Raw genomic sequence first — 18298 nt, forward strand, 5'->3', positions numbered from 1 at the left:
GGAAAATTCCATGCAGACTGCAGCCTGCAGACAAGAGGCTGAGACCTTGAAGAGTAAGATAACACTGGGAAAAACAAGCCTGGGAATATGGCTGAAAAAATAACAGCTCTGCTGGAACAAGTTTTTTAAAAAGTGAGCATTCTTGAACTGGGCATCTCTGAACTGAAAAAAAATGCATATATCTTGGCACAGAAAGGTAAATCAACAGATGTGGTTCGAGAAGCGGAATCAACTTCGCAAGGACGTGTATTGGAGAAGAAGATGGAACAAATAGAACCGGCTCTGTTTCTGCAAGAGAAATTTTATGTGGAATTTACAGCAACAGTGCCTCAAATTGATGGTCACAAATTTAATTCTGAGATCATGAAGACTGAAGGACAGACTTGGAGAGGCAGTACCCCACGTGGATTGAGTGATGCAGAATTGATGAGCTACGTTTTGGAGGGTGGCTCTGAGGGAAAGTTTGGAAAAATGAACTTCAGTAATTTTGAAGAGAGTGTGGAGTACGCTTTGGATCACTTTCTGGCCTATAAGTTGAAATATGGAGTCTGGGCAAGCGTGCTGAAGAGGAATAAAGGGGACGTTGGGGAAAAACCTCTCTGGGACTCAATTTCAGGCTGGAAAAAGAACTTGCAGACAGCCCAGGGAGATGATTTGAAAGCCTCGGATATAAGAGAACCAGGATGAGAGAATTATCTTGAAGACAGGAAAGACTCTAGAATTTGTAAAAAGGATTGGCAGAACCCGGAATCGGGGGGAAGAGATGGTGGGATAAATTGGGAATCTTTTAAGTAATATTTTACCGTAACATTGTTTGATCAAGAACCTTTGGGGGAGGATGGAGGGATGTTATCTGGTTCTAGTGAAATAAGATAAAGAATTAAGACACTAGGATATAAGGGTATATGATATTAGGATTAAGGTTATTTCTTTCTTTTTCTTTGTTATCTAGTGAATTAAGGTTTGGATAATCTTATTCTATAGATGTTTATCTACTTGGTGATGTTGATGAGGAAATAAGGTTTAAAGGGACTAAGGTAAATAAGTATAAGCAGTGAAAGTTGGAAGGAATTTGCTGACTCGATTAACAACTGGAATACAAAGAGGGAGGTGGGAGGAAGCCGAGAAAGTGAGTTATGAAAGATGGATGTGGAAAGGTGGAATTTTTCTTTGTTTTGAATGTTCTTGTTTTTTGCCTAATTTTTGTGTTGGTGGAGTGGGGAAGGGGGTTTCTACTATGTTTTTTGGGGTATTTGCTTTTTTCTTTTTTTTCTTTCTTTTCATTATTTCTACCTTTTTGTTTCTGCAGTTTGGTTTTTGTATTTGTGGAAAACTTAATAAATATTATTTTTTTTAAAAAAAGGATCTGTCCTTCCAGTGAGCACTCAGGGCTGATTTCCTTCAGAATGGTTGGTCTGATCTTCTTGCAGTCCAGGAGACTCTCAAGAGTCTCCTCCAGCACCATAATTCAAAAGCATCAATTCTTTGGTGATCAGCCTTCTTGATGGTCCAGCTCTCACTACTGGGAAATCACATTAAATGTTCCAGATTATACAAATACTTGTCCATTAGTCCAAATATTCTGCCTAAATTGTAAAAAAAATTGGTTCAAGTTTTGTTTGGGGCTACTCCTTTCCCAATTTTGAATCAATTGGTTGTTCCGTGTCCAGTCTAGGGCGAGGCTAAAGAGGATCAAAACCGGGGGGCCTCTAAGAAAGGACCTGGAGGTGTGGGGAAGAATGAAACTATCATTTTGGGGAAGAATATCTACAATTAAGATGAACGTGTTGCCAAGAATGTTATTTCTATTTCAGACTATTCCTATTATTAAGGGGGTCAGACTTTTCAAAGAATGGCAAAGAGCGATCTCAAGGTATATATGGCAGGGCAAAAAGCCGAGAATTCAATTTTTAAACTACTAACAGATGTAAGAGGAAGAGGAGGCTTTGCCCTGCCTGATCTGAAATTATACTATGAGGCATCATGCCTTTGCTGGTTGAAAGAATGGATAAAATTAGACAATAAGGAACTGTTGGACTTAGAAGGATACGATAATAGATTTGGATGGCACGCGTATTTGTGGAGGGATAAAAAGAAAGTGCATAAAGGTTTTGAGAACCACATCTTCAGAGACCCCTTAATTGAAGTATGGGATAGGTATAAAAACCTATTGGAACCTAGAGTACCACACTGGTTATCCCCTCTAGAAGTCATGAGTGTAAAGAAAACTAATATGAGAGGCAATTGGACCACATATGGCCAACTGCTATTTAAAGAGGGAGGAAAATGGAAAATGAAACCATACGAACAGGTTAAAAAACATGTATATGATTGGCTACATTATTATCAAACAATTGAAATGTTCAGGAAAGATGTAAAAGAATGTGGTTATGCAGATAAGGACTCAATATTCCAGTCAGAAATAGTAAACAAGGAATATGGAACATGGGCAAGCATGGAACATGGAACTTGGGCAAGCACGTTGAAATTGAGTAAAGGAGCCGTTGAGAAAAAAGTCCTTTGGGATTTAATTTTAGGTGTGGAAAGAAACTTGCAGGCAGACCAGGGAGAAGAGTTACGAGCCTCGGACATAAGAGCACCGGGTTGAGGGAATCAATGGAAATGACAGAAAAAGACTGATAATTAGTAGAAAAGACTGATAAAATCCGAAACCAGGGGGAAGAGATGGTGGGGAAAAATTGGGAATTTTCTAAAACAGCATTTAGTATAAAACTGCATAACTAAGGAATGTTGGGAGATGGTGGAATGAACTTACTGGACTTTAGTGGAAATATGATAAGGATTTGTGACATTAGGATTTAAGGGTATAAGACTTAAGGGTTTTTTCTTTTCTCTCTTTATTAGATTGGAGTATAGATAATTTTTTAGATGGTTGATGGGACGATAAGGTTTAAAAGGATAAAGATAAATAAGTGAGTAAACAGTGAAAGATGGAAAGAATTTGCTGATCTAATTAATAATTGGAACACAAAAAGGGAGGAGGGAGGAGGTCGAGGAAATAAGTTACAGAAGGATGGAATTTTGAAAAATGGAAGTGTTTTCTTTTTTAAATGTCTTGTTCTTTTTTCTTGTTGGTGGGGTGGGGGTTTTCCTATGTATTTTTTTTTATTCTTGTCTTTTTTCTGCTTTTATTTTTTTTTCTATGCCATTGTATTTTGTTTTTTAAATTTTTTGTATTTGTGAAAAATGAAATAAATATTTTTTTAAAAAAAACAATGAGCGTTTTGTTCAAAAGAATAGGGATCCTTGGTTCTTGCAACCACCGATAAGAACTTTGCCACTGCTGATGTTCTAGCGTTTGTCCGGTCTTCCAAGAGGAACCTGGCATAGTGAGCTCCTGATTTTCCCGGGAAAGGCTACCAGCAAGGGGAATATCAGTTCAGCCCTGGTTTGCTCATATTTTGCACAGTGCAGCAAAATATGTTTTATGCGTGTGATTGAGATCGCAAGTCACTATGTGCATGATCCCATAATCTTTGCTTTAACGTCTTTAGGGCGCCTTCATAACCCTGATGATGATGATGATTTATTTGTTGAATTTAATACCATCCTATACCTGGAGGTCTCAGGGCGGTTCTGGAACGGGATCTAGGATAGCTCCTGGAGGGCTTGCCTGATGCCAAACTCCCTCCCTCCCTGCCCGCCTCCCCTCTGCAGGTTCAGCGAAGAAGGGATGGAGGTGATGGAACGGCTTATCTACCTGTACCGCAAGTTTAGCCAGCTCAAGGTCAGCAAGGAGGAATACGCCTGCATGAAAGCCATCAATTTCCTCAACCAAGGTGAGCCTCCCAGGAGGCGCCCTCTCTCTCTTTTTATTTGCATTTTGAAAAAACAGGAAGAATATGTTATGTTGTTATTATTATTATTATTATTGTTGTTATTATTGTGGTACTTCAGGTTACATATGCTTCAGGTTACAGATGTTCAGGTTACAGACACTGCTAACCCAAAAATAGTGCTTCAGGTTAAGAACTTTGCTTCAGGATGAGAACAGAAATTGTCCTCCAGTGGCGCGGCGGCAGCAGGAGGCCCCATTAGCTAAAGTGGTGCTTCAGGTTAAGAACAGTTTCAGGTTAACCCGAGGTACCACTGTATTATCAACTGAATTTATATACCGCCTTACACCCAGCGGTCTAAGGGCGGTTCACAAAAAACTCCCTCCCTCTGCCCCACTTCCAACTTCCTACCAGGTAAGCCCCGTAGAGTGCAGTGGGTAAGTGTGTGTATGATTTGAAGCGTGGCCTCCCATTAGTCCACTTTGCCTGTGCAGAAGGGATCTGCTTCATCCCATATTTTGGGGTCCCAGGCAGAACAACAGACCCACATGGACCGTCTCCCTCCTGAACCTTACGGAAGGGCAGGTGTGCGTGTGAGAGTGGAGAGGGGCCACTTCTGTGCTCAGCCCTCAGCTGAGAGTGGATTCAGGACCTCACTTGGGCCTGGGGAATCCGAGTTCGAATCCCTTTCCGAAAGGTAAAGGGACCCCTGACCATTAGATCCAGTCGTGACCGACTCTGGGGTTGCACGCTCCATCTCGCTCTAGGCCGAGGGAGCCGACCTACAGCTTCCGGGTCATGTGGCCAGCATGACTAAGCCACTTCTGGCGAACCAGAGCAGCACATGGAAACGCCGTTTACCTTCCCACCGGAATGGCACCTATTGATCTACTTGAACTTTTGACGTGCTTTCGAACTGCTAGGTGGACAGGAGCAGGGACCGAGCAACAGGAACTCACCCCGTCATTGCAGGGATTCGAACCGCCGACCTTCCGATCGGCAAGCCCAGGAGGCTCAGTGGTTTAGACCAGGCATGGGCAAACTCGGCCCTACTACAATTCCCACTATCCCTGACCACTGGTCCAGCTAGTTAGGGGTGATGGGAGTTGGAGTCCGGAAACATCTGGAAGGCCGAGTTTGCCTATGCCTGGTTTAGACCACAGCGTCTCCCGCATCCCTGCAACTTCCCTTCCACACTTTCCCTGTTCTCTTTCCGACCATCCCATTTGTTATCGAATCAATACTCTTTTATCAATTTCAACTTGGCTGGATATACACAGAGCCTGCTAAGCTACGTTGTTTGTCTGTGCCGGTTCTTGAAATAGTACATGAACATTACGCATTCCTTCTTAGATTCCTTGTCTTCGTTTTCTCTTACCCTCTTCATCAACAGGTTCAAACATTTTACACTCCCGTTCTTCCTTAGTGGGTACTAGACTTGTGCCAATCTTCTCTTCTTCTTCTTCTTCTTCTTCTTCTTCTTCTTCTTCTTTGGCGATCACTTGTAGCCGAGTAAGATTGCCTTCCAAAAACATGATTTTAACAATGAGTTCGTAAGTGACTGTGGAGCCAGTTCTGGATCCACACATCCTTCCACAGTGGGGACATTGCTTTCCGGGCGGGAGTTGATCACAGTGTGGATTTGCCAGGCATGCCTTCCTCTTAGCATTTTTCTCCCTTGCGTCCTGAGTTCGAGTGTCTTCAAAGCCCACGACACCTTTGGTCAAGGCTGTTCTCCAACTGGAGCGCTCACAGGCCAGTGTTTCCTAATTGTCAGTGTTTATACTACATTTTTTTAGATTGGCCTTGAGACAGTTTTGGACCTCTTTTGTTGACCACCAGCATTACGCTTTCCATTTTTAAGTTCAGAATAGAGTAGTTGCTTTGGAAGACAGTCATCAGGCATCCACACAACATGACCGGTCCAACAAAGTTGATGTTGAAGAATCATTGCTTCAGCAGTGGTGATATTTGCTTCTTCCAGTGATATTAGTTCACCTGTCTTCCCAAGTGATGTGTAAATTTTTTTGGAGACACTGTTTATGGAATCTTTCAAGGAGTTAGAGATGGTGTTTATAGGTGGTCTATATTTCACAAGCATTTGGTAAGGTTGGTAGTACAATAGCTTTGTAAACATTTTGGTTTCCCTGCGAATGTCCTGGTCCTCAAACACTCTGCACCTCAATCGGGAGAAAGCCGCACTCGCAGAGCTCAGGCGATGCTGGATTTTGGCATCAATGTTGGCCCTTGTGAAAAGATAACTGCCTAGGTAGGAGAAGTGATTGGCATTTTCCAACGTTACACCATTGAGTTGGATTTGTGGCACTGCAGAGGGGTTATTTTGTGCTTGTTGGTGCAGCACTTTGGTTTTTTTGGATGTTGAGTGATAGGCCAAGCTTTTTGTAAGCTTCTGCAAAGATATTTAGGATGGTTTGGAGGTCATCCTCTGAGCGTGCGCACACTACGTTCTAGCTGCAGCGGAGGCGTATAGTAGTACAATAAACCCTTTTGTTTTTTGGGGGGGGGCCTCCGTTGTTACTATCCCCCATCTCAATTGTTTCGGGGAAAGTATCTTTTTCAATTCATTATTGCAAAATCGCACCTGCCAGCCAAAGCCACTGGCTGCTGCCAAAAGGAAGCAGATCTTCAAACGAGGTAAAACTATATCCCAAACTTGAGGACATTAAATTAGGATTAATTAAAAATTGGGGGGGAAGAGAGACAATAGAACATTTATTTTGGACATTTCTGCCAATCTGGTGGGTGTTAAAGACCATCTGGGTATTTACCAGCATTTTCACTGGTAAATGAAAATAATAATCTGTGGGCCGTTGTCGTGTTTTCTTTGATCGCGTAACAAGGCGTAAAATTCATACCCCCCCCCCAAATTCATAAACAATATTGTGACCTCCTCTCCCTCGCTCAGCCTGTGCGCCCGGTGTCTCTGGCAAGGACTGGAACGGACATTGTAGGAACTGCGGCTCTGTTCCCTTCGAGCGGAGCTGGGACCGGCCCTTGGCAGCTGGAATTGGGAAAACCCCACCACAAACTCCTCTTTCTCTTTTTAATGTGATTGTTATAAAATTTTCTGTTATACAATTTCAGCTAAACATTTTACATACTTAAGATCTCAGTGACTTCCCTTCTTTGCTTTCGGTGTTTCATTCCATATCTTAGATCCCTGCATATTTTACAGAAAATATACCCATCAGTTTTCCTTTATTTACATCCATCCAAACTTATTTACACTGTTGAATTTATCTTAATGCAGACAGCATTTTCAGCTACACATCATTATTTTCCGTATATTTTCCATATATTCAGTAAATGTTGTCCAATCTTCTTTAAGTATAAGCTCTTTCTGTTCCCTTGTTCTATATGTTAAGACTACAAGTTGTTCATATTCTGTCAACTGAAGTTGCCAATCTCCTTTGGTTGGTCATTTTCCATTTTTGGGCTAACAAAACATGGGCCGCAGCAGTAGCATACGCAAATATCCTTTTCTGACATCTGGGAATTTCAGTCTGAATTATCCCAACAGAAAGGACTCTGCTTTTGGGGGTTAGAGTAATTTTAAACATGTTTTTCAATTAATTATAAATCATTTCCCAATACCCTTTTATGGCCTCGTACTTCTCACTCCTTCTGTGGGACTATGGGCCAACTCCTTTCCCTGTCCACACTGAGACAGGAGGAAACAGGATTATCAACCTTGCTCTCCTCCTGCCAGCTGGAGACATTGTGGGGCTGGCAAGACACATCCATAAATGTGAGGGGGGGGGGTCTGTTGGGAACACCTGCTCTTGGCTCTGGTTTCCTTTCCTCTCTCCCACCTACTGCTGCTGCTACTTGCCCTACTCTTCTGTGTTCGGGGCAGCCTGGCCCACGGGGGATTTCCGCAGAGTCAGATTTGCTTCACGGCCTGGCATACAGAGCCAGCGGACAGGTGGCGTTTCAGCAGCCGCACTGTGGGAAGGGCTGCCTGCCTGGGCCCAGCGAAGTGGCTGCCAGTTGGGTTCCTCCTCTTTGCCTCCAGCTTGCGAGTGGAGCCCCGGGTTTCCTTTGTGGTGGATTCAGAATACAAGACCCTCCCAAGGTCTCTCTTCCCCCCTTAGCTGGGCTCCAGATCCCATCATCTGCCGGCCACACTGGCTGGTGCTCAGGAGAGTCAGGAGTCCCAGGCTCCTCCGGTCCAGACTGTCCGCGATTTGGTCTCAGCTCCTGGAGGAGCTGCCCCAAGGCCAACCAAGAGAAGTTGCTCTTGGGACTTGCTTCTGGGGCCTTCCTCTCCTTCTCGGCCCCTGCACCTTTTATCAGCGGGAGGGTGGGGAGCGGGGCCTGGACGGGGCGGTTGTTCCTGCCCCACTCGTCACAAGCGTGGTTTCTTCTGCTCAGATATCCGAGGCCTGTCGAACGCCTCCCAGCTGGAGCAGCTGAACAAGAGGTGCTGGTACGTCTGCCAAGATTACATGGAGTTCAAGTACCCGCATCAGCCGAACCGGTTCCCAGATCTGATGATGTGTTTGCCGGAGATCCGATACATTGCAGGTGAGACTCTCTCAGGGGTCGTTCTGGTTCCCCTGCCTCGTGAAGCTTGGAGGGAGAAGCTTCTCTGCCTCTCTCCGGCTGCCAGCGTGTGGGAGCCTCCTTCCCACCTCCAGAAGTGCAGTCCAGGGCAGCTGGTGGGCAGCTCCATGGGAGGCAGGGAGGTTGCTGAAACAAACTAAGAGCTCACCTAGTCCCTCATCCTGGAGGCCGTGGGGCCAGCCAGATGCCCACCATGGGAAACCCAGAAGCAGGAGTGCAAGAGCCCCCCTGGGGGCAGAGGTGGAGCCTAGCCACCCTGAAGGCCAGCTGCTGGGAGCCGCAGGGGGAGAGAGTGTTGTGGGTTTGCCTTTGGGGCGTCTGCTTGGCCCCTGGGAGAGCAGCCTGCTGGCCTGGCAGGGCCCTTTCATGCCGCCTTCGACACGGGGCAGCTAACCAAGATTGTGTTCTTGTCTTGACAGGGAAAATGGTGAACGTCCCGCTGGAGCAGCTGCCTCTCCTCTTTAAGGCTGTTCTGCACTCCTGCAAGGCCAGCGTGAGCAAAGAGTGAGCAGCCGCCTCTTCCCCCCTCCCTCAGGAGTAGGAGGAGTAGGAGGAGAAGGAGGCACATGCAATTGATAGAATGGCTGCAGCTGGGCAGTGGGTAGCCTTGCTGTTGCGGCAGGAATCTTTGTGGGGTTGGTTGCTTGGTTTCCTCTACTTTTCTTGTTCTTTTTACTATTTTCCTATGATATTTATTTCACGACAAAGTTGAATGTATGATCTTCAACCCCGTGCACAGCATTCCGTCCGAATGCAGCCATTGAGTCCTCTCACAGTTTACAGAATGTGAAGATGTTTGTTAACAGTGTTTTTTAGGGTTAGACCTCTATTTTTACCAGGGCTGGAGGCTGGGGCCGATGACTTAAGACTACCTCAAGGAGAAGGTGCTGGGCTCCTCTCTTTCTGTGGGACCTACACCCAAAGCGTTCGTTCTGTTGGGGCAGTCGGCCGTTCCTTGGAGGCCGGAATCTGCTCTCCCCTAGAGAAGTGCCAAGTGCTGTGGCCGCCCCCCTCCCCCCCCTTCTCAATTGGCTGCCCACAGAGCACCTCAAATACACACCCCACCTGCTTGAGGACCCTCTTGGCACTCCAGGCCCAGCAGCCATTCACCCCTCACTTTACCACAAAAACGCAAGGTTGCAAGCATGGTGGCTGAGTCTCAGCGGGTGAGATGGCAGCCCCTTCCTCACAGTTTTGAGGGGTCTGCTCTAGACTTTCCCTCGCCCTGCCCCCCACCTGTGAAAGAAAGCTGGGACAAGCAGGGAGGCAGCTCTGTGGCCTTCAAAGGGGAAATGAGTTTCCGGGTTCCCTCTGGACACCCCTTCAAACGGTCATTCTTAGCCTTCAGAAAGGGGCCCTCGCAAGACTCTCTCCCCTATTCACACTCAGTGGGCTCTCCAGTTCCCAGAGGCCCCTCCTCCTCCTCCTCCACCCATGTCACACTCCTTCTTAGCTCCATGCTTAGCAGATGCTCACAGCAAGAGAGGCTTCTCTGTGAGTGTCTTCTTCTAAGGCCTTCAGGCGGGGGGTGGGAGCCCCACACAGGGTGGCTAAAGGCCGCAGTTGGCAGACACAAACAGAGGCTGGAAAGGACTGACCTGAATTAGCCCATCTCACCTGTTCAGCCCATCTCATAAGCACACGCAGAGGCAGTCCCAGTGTTGCTGCCAGCGCCCCCCAACCTTGCTTTTTGCTGCACCCTGTTTACATTTGGAGGCTTGGCATATTTCTAGGGGAGATGCTGATACAGGTTGGCCTGGGAAGCGCAAGCGGGAAATGCGACTGCAGACTGAGCACCAGGGAAACTCCCCACAGGCCCCTCCCCACTGCCAGCCCCGCCCAGAGCTCCTTTGGACCATTGGCATTTGCTTTGTGGGTGGGGGGGAATGTCACCCACAGGGCTCTCTTTGCTTAACGTCCCCACACTCAACGCTGCTGTTGCTGGTTCCAGCAAGGTGAAACGGGTAAACGGCCCTGCTGTGGCCAGCGCTCTGTGGCTTTTTGTGCGTCACAGACCGGAGTCACTGCCCTTTTGCTTTTCCCATTGGTCCAAGTAGCATTTGTAACCCCCCCCCCTCCCCGCCACTTTGGAAAGCCTTCTGCTTTGACACGATATACCTCAAGGGGTGGTGGGGGCGGGCAAGTGCTGCGTTCCCTATCTGCCCTTCTGTCTGTCTGCTTGTATGTTGTCTGTGTCGCAAAACTAGAAAGTGCTGCCTGCCAGGACATTGGTGTTATTTTTGTGTTTTGTGTTTCGTTTTGTTTTCGGGGGGGGGGGGGAAGAGCTGTCCACAATACCTCTGATTGACCCATTCATTACCTTCTGGTTTGCTCCTTTTACGTAGCAGGGATTCTATACATTGCACAAGACTGCGGAGTCTAGCCCATCACTCGACATTTCATAGAAACCTCACAGATCTGTGGCCCTTGGATTTTTCAGGACCTCTCTGCTGTCCCCACCCCCCCTCCCCTCCTGCATATTTCAAAGGTGACTTGACTCAGGAAGGAGAAAGGGATTGCAGCCTGTGCAGGAGGGGGGGGGGCTGTGTGAGAGGACGCTCCGCTGGCCATTGTGTAAGGCCCCCCCCCCCCATTTTGCCTCCGCATTCACAGCATCCCTCCGTTGACACACAAAAGCCTCTGTTTATCTCTGGGAGCAGGGAGAGCCAGGCTGAACTCAGGCGCAAGCCAAAGGCTAATGCAGTGAGCCAGAAGGTAACTCATTGGGCTGTCGTTAATGCCTCCCGCAACCAAGCCCGCTGACGGCTTGTTTGGTTTTGAAACAGGGTAAAGTGAATGTAATGCTTTGCGGACTCAGGTATTATGTGAAGAAAGTAGGAACTGTAGCTTAGAGACGTAGGGACCGTAGGTCACTCATTTAGATGGATTTGTGAATTTGGTTTGAAGGACACTGTACAAAGGTTGGAGTTCTCTTTCTGTGCTATCTTTTGTTCAATGGTCATTTTGCAAAAACAAAAGGGGGAACTGTATAATAACGTGCTTAATGCTGTGTGGGAGAGGAGGGGGAGAGGAGAGCTCTGCTATTTCTGGTTTCTCCCCTGCTGGGGCCCAGCAGCCCACCTGACACAGGGAGATCCCTGCTGCAGTTTGTCTGGGATTTTTTCTTTATCATGATTGATTGGTTGAGTTTATTTGTTTGCTGCTTTTCTGCAGTGAACTGAGCCCAAAGCGGCCTACAGTATACCAAATATACTGAAATAAAGAGCATGTCAGTAAAAACCCCAAAATGACAATAGTCCCATCAATTTGGCAAATGCAGAATAAATTCAATATTACCCCCCCCCCCCAAAAAAATACATAGGCTTATTAAGTACACAAATACAAAACAGAAATGGAAGTTTACTGGCAATAAAGTTTCGTACTGCTCTTCCAAGAAGCCTGGCTTAATGCAGTTTGGAGGTGAGGGGCAGATGGCATTCAGCTGGCTCCCACAACCTTACTCCAGAGGAGGCTGGCAGCAGCAGCAAAAGCCAAATGCCAGGGAGGGCAATGATGGCAGGTCTCTCCCCCGGCTTCCTGGAAGTACCAGTTGCTGGTGCAGGTTTTCCTGCAGGTTCCCAGCCTATTGCCACTCATTTTGAAAGAGAGAGGGACTGTTAAGTCCCTCCGCCCTCCTGTACCTGAGCACCCCAAGAAAAGCCACCAGGGCCACAGCACAAGCTTCTTGGGCCCATTGTGACCAGGAAGACCCCCCAAGGCCTCCCAGTTGCCGCTCTCCTCCTCTCCCCCTTCTTCCCCCAGCTGAGCAGGGAGGCTTGGAATTCCCCTTTTGCCATTCAGTGGCAGTCCTTCAAACCAACCTTTCATTTTGTTTTTGTTTTGTTGCTGTTTATAAACTTGAACTACTTTTTACCTTTTTAAAAAATGTTTTATTTCTAAATAGGGAAACAACCAAAAAAAGGGGTGGGGTGGAGGGGGACCCATCAGTGCCCCCTCCCACCCCCCACCCATCACTGCGCTGCCACCGCCTGCTCCCCGCCCCTTGCCCCCCCCAGCTCCGCAGCTGTGAGTCTGGGGAGACCGAGGTGGCAGTGGCCTCGCCCTCTTCCTCAGGCTTTGACACGGCAGGAGGGGAAGAGGGTGTGGGTGGCAGCTGAAGTCTGACGCGGATATTTTTGTATCTCAGGTGACACCAGTCCAAAGTGATGCTCCGCCTTGCGGCAGCAACCTGAGGGGCTTCTCTGGGTTCTCTGTGCGCCCTTTGCGCCGCACGCAGAAGCTCAGGGATATGTATTTAAACTGGACCCAGGGAAGCCCCCCTGCTGCCCCTGCCCCAACAGGAGGGGGCTCTCTTTCCCCAGGCCTGCTTGGGCCTTGCGCCCCCCCCCCCGGCATTGCCTGGGGAAGGAGCCCCTGTCTGGACTTGAACCCGCCCCGCTCGGGGCACCCATCGACCTCAACTGAGCCGCCTTCGCGTAGATGCTTTCTTTCTTTCTTAAGTATGAAAATGTTTTGTACTAGTTTGTTGATAACATTATTGACTCAGTTTCCATAACAAAACTACCTCTTGTGTGACATCCTGTTTATCATCTCAAAGGGATTGTGCGGGGGGAAAAGAAACAAAAAGAAAAGAAATCCCTCCCCAAGCTTTGGAAAATACCTAAAATAACCCTGCTTCCTCTTTGTACATGTTTCTGAGTGGAGATGCAACAGGGGTGTTTTTTTTGGGGGGGGGGGGAGATGCTGCTTTGTCAACTTCTCCTGAGATTCTCCATTCCTCAGTGCTGCTGCAGGAGAATTCTTTGCCCCCTCCCTCCCTCCCCCCTTGGGCTGCGTCAGAAGGAGGTAGCAGGATGCATGGGGGGTGAATGAAGGGAAGGGACACTCTTGAGCAGAGTTGTTAGAGAAGAGGCCGTGGCGTGTCCCCAGACGCAAGACCACCCTGCCCTCTGCAGCAGCAGCAAGTGGAGAGGGGGTGCTCTTGCCAGCCTGAGCCCAAGGCTGCAGGCCCCCCTCCCTCCCTACACGCACCCATAGCTCCTGCCACCTCCTTCTACCCACCCTGCTGACTTTTAGACCTGCATCTCCATGCCCCCCCCCCGCCATGGGCGTCCTGGGACTCTCCCAGCCGGAGGGAGGACGGGAGGGGCAGCAATGCCTTGACCAAACAGCCTGCAGCGCGTTTCCCCTACAATCCCATGTAATAAATCAGGGAAGCAGGGTGTCACTGCAACATAACAAATAGTGAATGTTTAGCTGTTATGTTTCAACATGCCTGGAGCTGGAGCATCTGCACTGCTGGGAAGCCACTCGCCCGGTGGTGCCTCCTGCCTCAGGAGGTGTTGACAACAACAGTGTTCTGACCGGGTGTAGTTCTGGCCGTGGGGCCGGCGCCCCTCGCTTTGGCCCAGCAGCCTCAGCTCCAAAGTTCTACTCTGTGACTTGACTACCTGTGGAAATGTGACCAATAAGTGTTAAACGCATGTTTAGCAAGTGTTAGATCTTTGAACTAATAAATGTGAAATGGTTCTGCACTGCTTGACTCTTGAGTGTCCTTTCTTTTGCTTGCTTGCTTGCTTCCGTGTCCCACAGGTGCCCCCTCCAGACGCGCGCGCACACACCGCTACCTGGCAGGCAATGTGTTAGGGCAGGGGGTGCTTGGAGGGCAGGGGGTCTCTGTAGGCCGTGAGGCTGAAGGAGCTTTCACCAGTGCCGGGTGCATCTCTGGCAAGCTGGAAGCTGCCTTTGGCCCTGATGGTGCCCTCACAGCGGAGCACCACAGGGTAAGGGGAGGCCAGAGACAGGGAAGCATGCCTTCCACCCAGTCCCTTTGGACGGGGCCGGCTCCCCTTTCTCCTGGTTATCCAGATCTCAGCCCAGGCTTTGATGGGGAGGTGTTAGGAATGAGCAGCAGGTGAAAGGAGCAGGTTATTTTAGCCCCTCTTGCCTTAATAGCTGCCAAGCATCCTTTTTTACAAAAAATCCAATATGCAAACAAACCTGACTGCAAAAACGGCCTTGGCCAGAGCACTGCAGAGGGAAAGGAGAGATCAGTTAAAGATATCTTGTGCTTGATGAGAGAGCGGCAAGCCGTGAGGAGGGACTTGGTATTTTTAGATTTCTATACACCCTGGAGTGCCTACATCAGGACCCATTCAGCCGGGAGCAGGCGGCACACTCACAAAGCCATTGTGCGCCTCTCTGTGTGCGTCTGCCTGCCACACTGAGATGGCAATGGCCACGTCACCAAAGTGAGCAGCTGCTGCTCTCCCCCCCCCCCACTGTGTCCGTGGGCTGCGCTGCCTCTCTGTGCCTTTCCCTGTTGCTTGGCGCTTCTGGATTGCCCTAGTTAATGGACCACATAAATGCATTTGGGTTCCCTTTATTCCTTTCAAAGCAGCCAGAGTATGAAAATCCCTGCTTGCTGCCAGCTGGGCCTGTGGCCCTACCCAGGAATTAAATGTGCCTTTGTTTTGCTAACACTCCAGGCCCCACATTCCCTCCTCAGCAGAATGTCTTTCCACCCTGCTCTTGGGAATTAAGTTTAGCCTCAGCACATAGAAAGCTGCTGCCATTGCACCTTCTGTGCTGACTTGCGGCAGGCAAGGTCGTTAGGCAGGTGCCTCTCTCCCTGTCCTGCCTGCAGAGGCTTCTGACTCAAGGTGAGCAACACACTCCCCTCCTGTGTCTTCCAGCATCTTGTAGTCAGAGGCATCGCTGCCTCCAACTGCTGCTAGAGGAGAGCCATTCTGGCTAGGAGCCATTGATGGCCCCTCCTCCTCCGTGAATTTTTCTGTTCCTCCTTAAAGCTTCCCCAAGCTGATGGCCATTGCCGTAGGAGCAAATTCCATAATTCCCTTACAAGTCTGTCAGACTGTTGCACAGCGCCAGGTTCTGCTTACATGCTCCCTCCCAGAAGACCAGCCAGCAATCCTCAGGCCAATCCCAGGCTACAATTCGGCAGCCTGGCCTCCAGGTTGAGGGTGGTTGTGCTGTGAAGCCACAGCCTGTTCTCCCCAGAGATCCTTGAGGAGTCTTCATGGCTCTGATCCAGCTGCAGTAGTGACAGGAGGCTGCTGGTGGTGGCTTGACATTTGCTTCTTCGGGCTTTTCTGCTGCCCCCACCCCAGCAAAAGCCAAGCTATGCAGAGGAGGGGGGACTTGGGGGGGTGGTGCGCAAGAGGTGTTAACACTCTTTGGCTTGATCTCTTTAGGTCCCCGAGCGGCTCTTGGATGTAGAAACCTGTTCTTGACTCCTCCAAGAAATGGTAATTCAGCCGGATCTGCCCCCAGCAGACGGATCTTTCAGAAATTGTTCCCCTGACAACAAGGTCCCCATCAGAGCCATCGCCATGGAGATAACCAAGACCTGCATCTCCTTTCTCCAGTGTGTGTGGCTGGCCCCCCACTCGGTGGAGGCGCCCCAAGTGTAGCGCACACTTGGCAACCATGTTAGCAGAGGCTCCTGGTCTGTCCTCAGAGGCAGACCTTCCTCCTCCCTTGCCCTCCTTCCCAGGAGCCTCTTGCTGTATAAAATGTGCCCTCTTCCCTTTGAAGACCCGAGGTCCTGGTGTCCTGGACCACCTGAGCAAAGCTTTGAATTGAAGCAGGTAGAGTCTAGATGGCATAAAACTGGAACTGGGGCCAGTTGCTTTTGAGCCTTTAAGCAAAGCTTTCCTTTCACCCAGCTGCTCTCTGTTGTGATGTGTTTGGACAGCAGCTGGACCCAAGAGGCCATGTTCTGCTTACAGAATGTGGGTGAAAGGGAGGCTGCTGACCCCGCCCCCCGGTAGGCAAGGAGCCATGTGGCTTCTGTATTTCCAGGGGGTCCTTCCTTGACCCGTGTGCTTACGTGTAGAGGAATGTTGTGGTTTTGCTTGCAATTAGCATACTTCTAGCAGCTGCAGTGACTTTGAGGACATCTGAGGTTTCCCCCAATGGGAATGGTTTCTTTCCTGTATCCCGCCTTCTCGGTTGTCTTGGGCTACAAGTCCCACCAACTGGGGCTGGTGGGAGTTATAGCCCAAAGCACCTGAGCTACAAATTCGGGAAAGCTGAGTGAGAAAGCTAGGAATCCCACCACCTTCAAATCCCTCTTCAAAAAACTCACCTGTGCAGCAGCACCTTTGTTAGGTGAGAAAGGCTTTGGGAGGAGAAAACCCACCGCCTTGCAAGACAACTTTGGGAGAAGAAAAGACTTTAAGGAGCAAACCCCATGACGGTTTGATGGCGTTTTGTGTGCCTCATTCAGGCAACTCTTAAACTTAAGCTGGTGCCAAGCATCTCGCTCTGCTTTCCTTTAGACCACATCAGTGAGGTTGAGAGGCAGGTAGGGCGGCCAGGGCAGCCCAGGACCTCCAGACACACTGCCCAGGCTTTGCTAACCCAGCAAAGACACCCTGGGAAGCAGCAGTACAAGTCACCGGTCTCCAGGGGGCGCTTAGATTCCATCAGTTTGATTTCACCCGCAGAGGCGCGCTTCCTTGTCTCTTGAGACAGGTTGGAGCCAACAGGTAGCAGTCTAGTTTGCCTCAGGCATTTTGCAGAACCCAAGCCCTTCCCCTGCATTTTTCAGGAATTATTAATATTCCGCTTTTCTGCTTGCAGCTGACACGCTGTAGAGCTCTGTACTGGCCCCACCCACCGTGATGTCTGCTCGAAATCCACAAGCATGATTCAAGAACAGATTTTCCCCTCCTGTGGTTTCCAGAAACTGAGATTCAAGAGCGTCACTGCCTCTAACTGTGGAGCCAGACCAGAGCCATCGCAGGAAGTAGCCATCAGTAGTTCGCCTCGCCTTTTAAAGCCATTGTGTCTCAGTGCTGTAGCTGCTTTAAAAACATAGCAAGCCTTCGGATGCAGCTCCTTTGTCCTCAAGTCCTCAAGTAACTCAAATTGACTGTGGGTTTCTCCCAGATCCGCTCCCTGCATTGGAATTCAGGTGGGTGCCTTTGGAGGAAGTCGCGATCGGAGGAAGACGGACAACCTGTGTTTTTCTTGTTACCTTGCCTCCTGGAGCCCAGCCAGGACAAGGGTATTTTCACTGTGCCTTGCGTGGGGTGGGAGTGTACATGTGTCTGGATGTGAGTAACGGGGGGTGGGGGGCTATCTTTAACTAATCCGAGGGTCTTTGGGGGATCTGTGGTAGCTCTGTGAGCTGCCCCTCCCTGATCTTTGGACCCATAGAAGTGGAGGAGACACCAACCTCTCTTAAGTGCCACATTTCCCTCTCTTGCTCATCTGGCCAGTGACAGCAGCTGTTGTGCGGAGGGCCCTGGCATGATGGTTTACTGCCGAAGGCCGCATGGCCTGTGATTCGGCCGGGGAGGATGGCAGCGAACAAATCACACTGTCACCAGCGTCAGCCTCATTAACCTGATCTTTGGTGGATCACCAAATGTCAACATTGCCTGGAACATCCATTATCGGGCCCAAGGACTCGGCGCAAGGCATTTTGTCAGGCGTTGCTGTCACTGGCTCATGCTCTGACCTTCACAGAGGGAGAGGCAGCCTGGGTTGTGTGTGTGTGTGGAGGGGGCTGTTGGCCCACTAGCCTGCCCCCACAACCCTCACACAGCCCGGCCATATTTGTTCACATTCAGGCCCCATTTCCAGCTAGTGCCTCACGCCACGTTGACTGGATTGCAGGCTGCAGTTACACGCAGCGCCACCAGCCATTGTTCCGCACCAGCTTAACGGCCTCAGCATTGGCCGTGGGAGGAGAGGGAGACAAGATGAGGGACGGACAAGCCCCACAGGACCAACTTTCCTGAGGTGGCTCCTGACACCAGTCGTGTGTGCACAGATCAAGATCCAAAAGGAAGTTCTCCACCAGGGGGTGCCAACTTGAATTAAAGGTTGGTGGGGGCAGGCAAGCCCTGCCCCACATAATAGATCACAAGGCACGATGCACACACATTGTTTAAATGACAATGCCCATCAGCTTTCAGAGG

The 18298-nt window shown here is 49.4% G+C and overlaps 1 protein-coding gene across 1 annotated transcript in view; it reads left to right on the forward strand.

Annotated features, from left to right (window-relative positions):
* NR6A1 (nuclear receptor subfamily 6 group A member 1) overlaps positions 1-13879 on the forward strand; it is a 46386-nt gene extending 32507 nt beyond the window's left edge. Inside the window, 3 exon segments of the mRNA XM_083423087.1 lie at positions 3679-3800; positions 8193-8345; positions 8804-13879. Coding sequence (XP_083279213.1) covers positions 3679-3800; positions 8193-8345; positions 8804-8892 — 364 coding nt within the window. The 3' untranslated portion in view covers positions 8893-13879.
* The last annotated feature ends 4419 nt before the right edge of the window (positions 13880-18298 follow it).

Source organism: Podarcis tiliguerta, assembly GCF_965153285.1.
Source record: "Podarcis tiliguerta genome assembly, chromosome: Z".
NCBI lineage: Eukaryota > Metazoa > Chordata > Lepidosauria > Squamata > Lacertidae > Podarcis > Podarcis tiliguerta.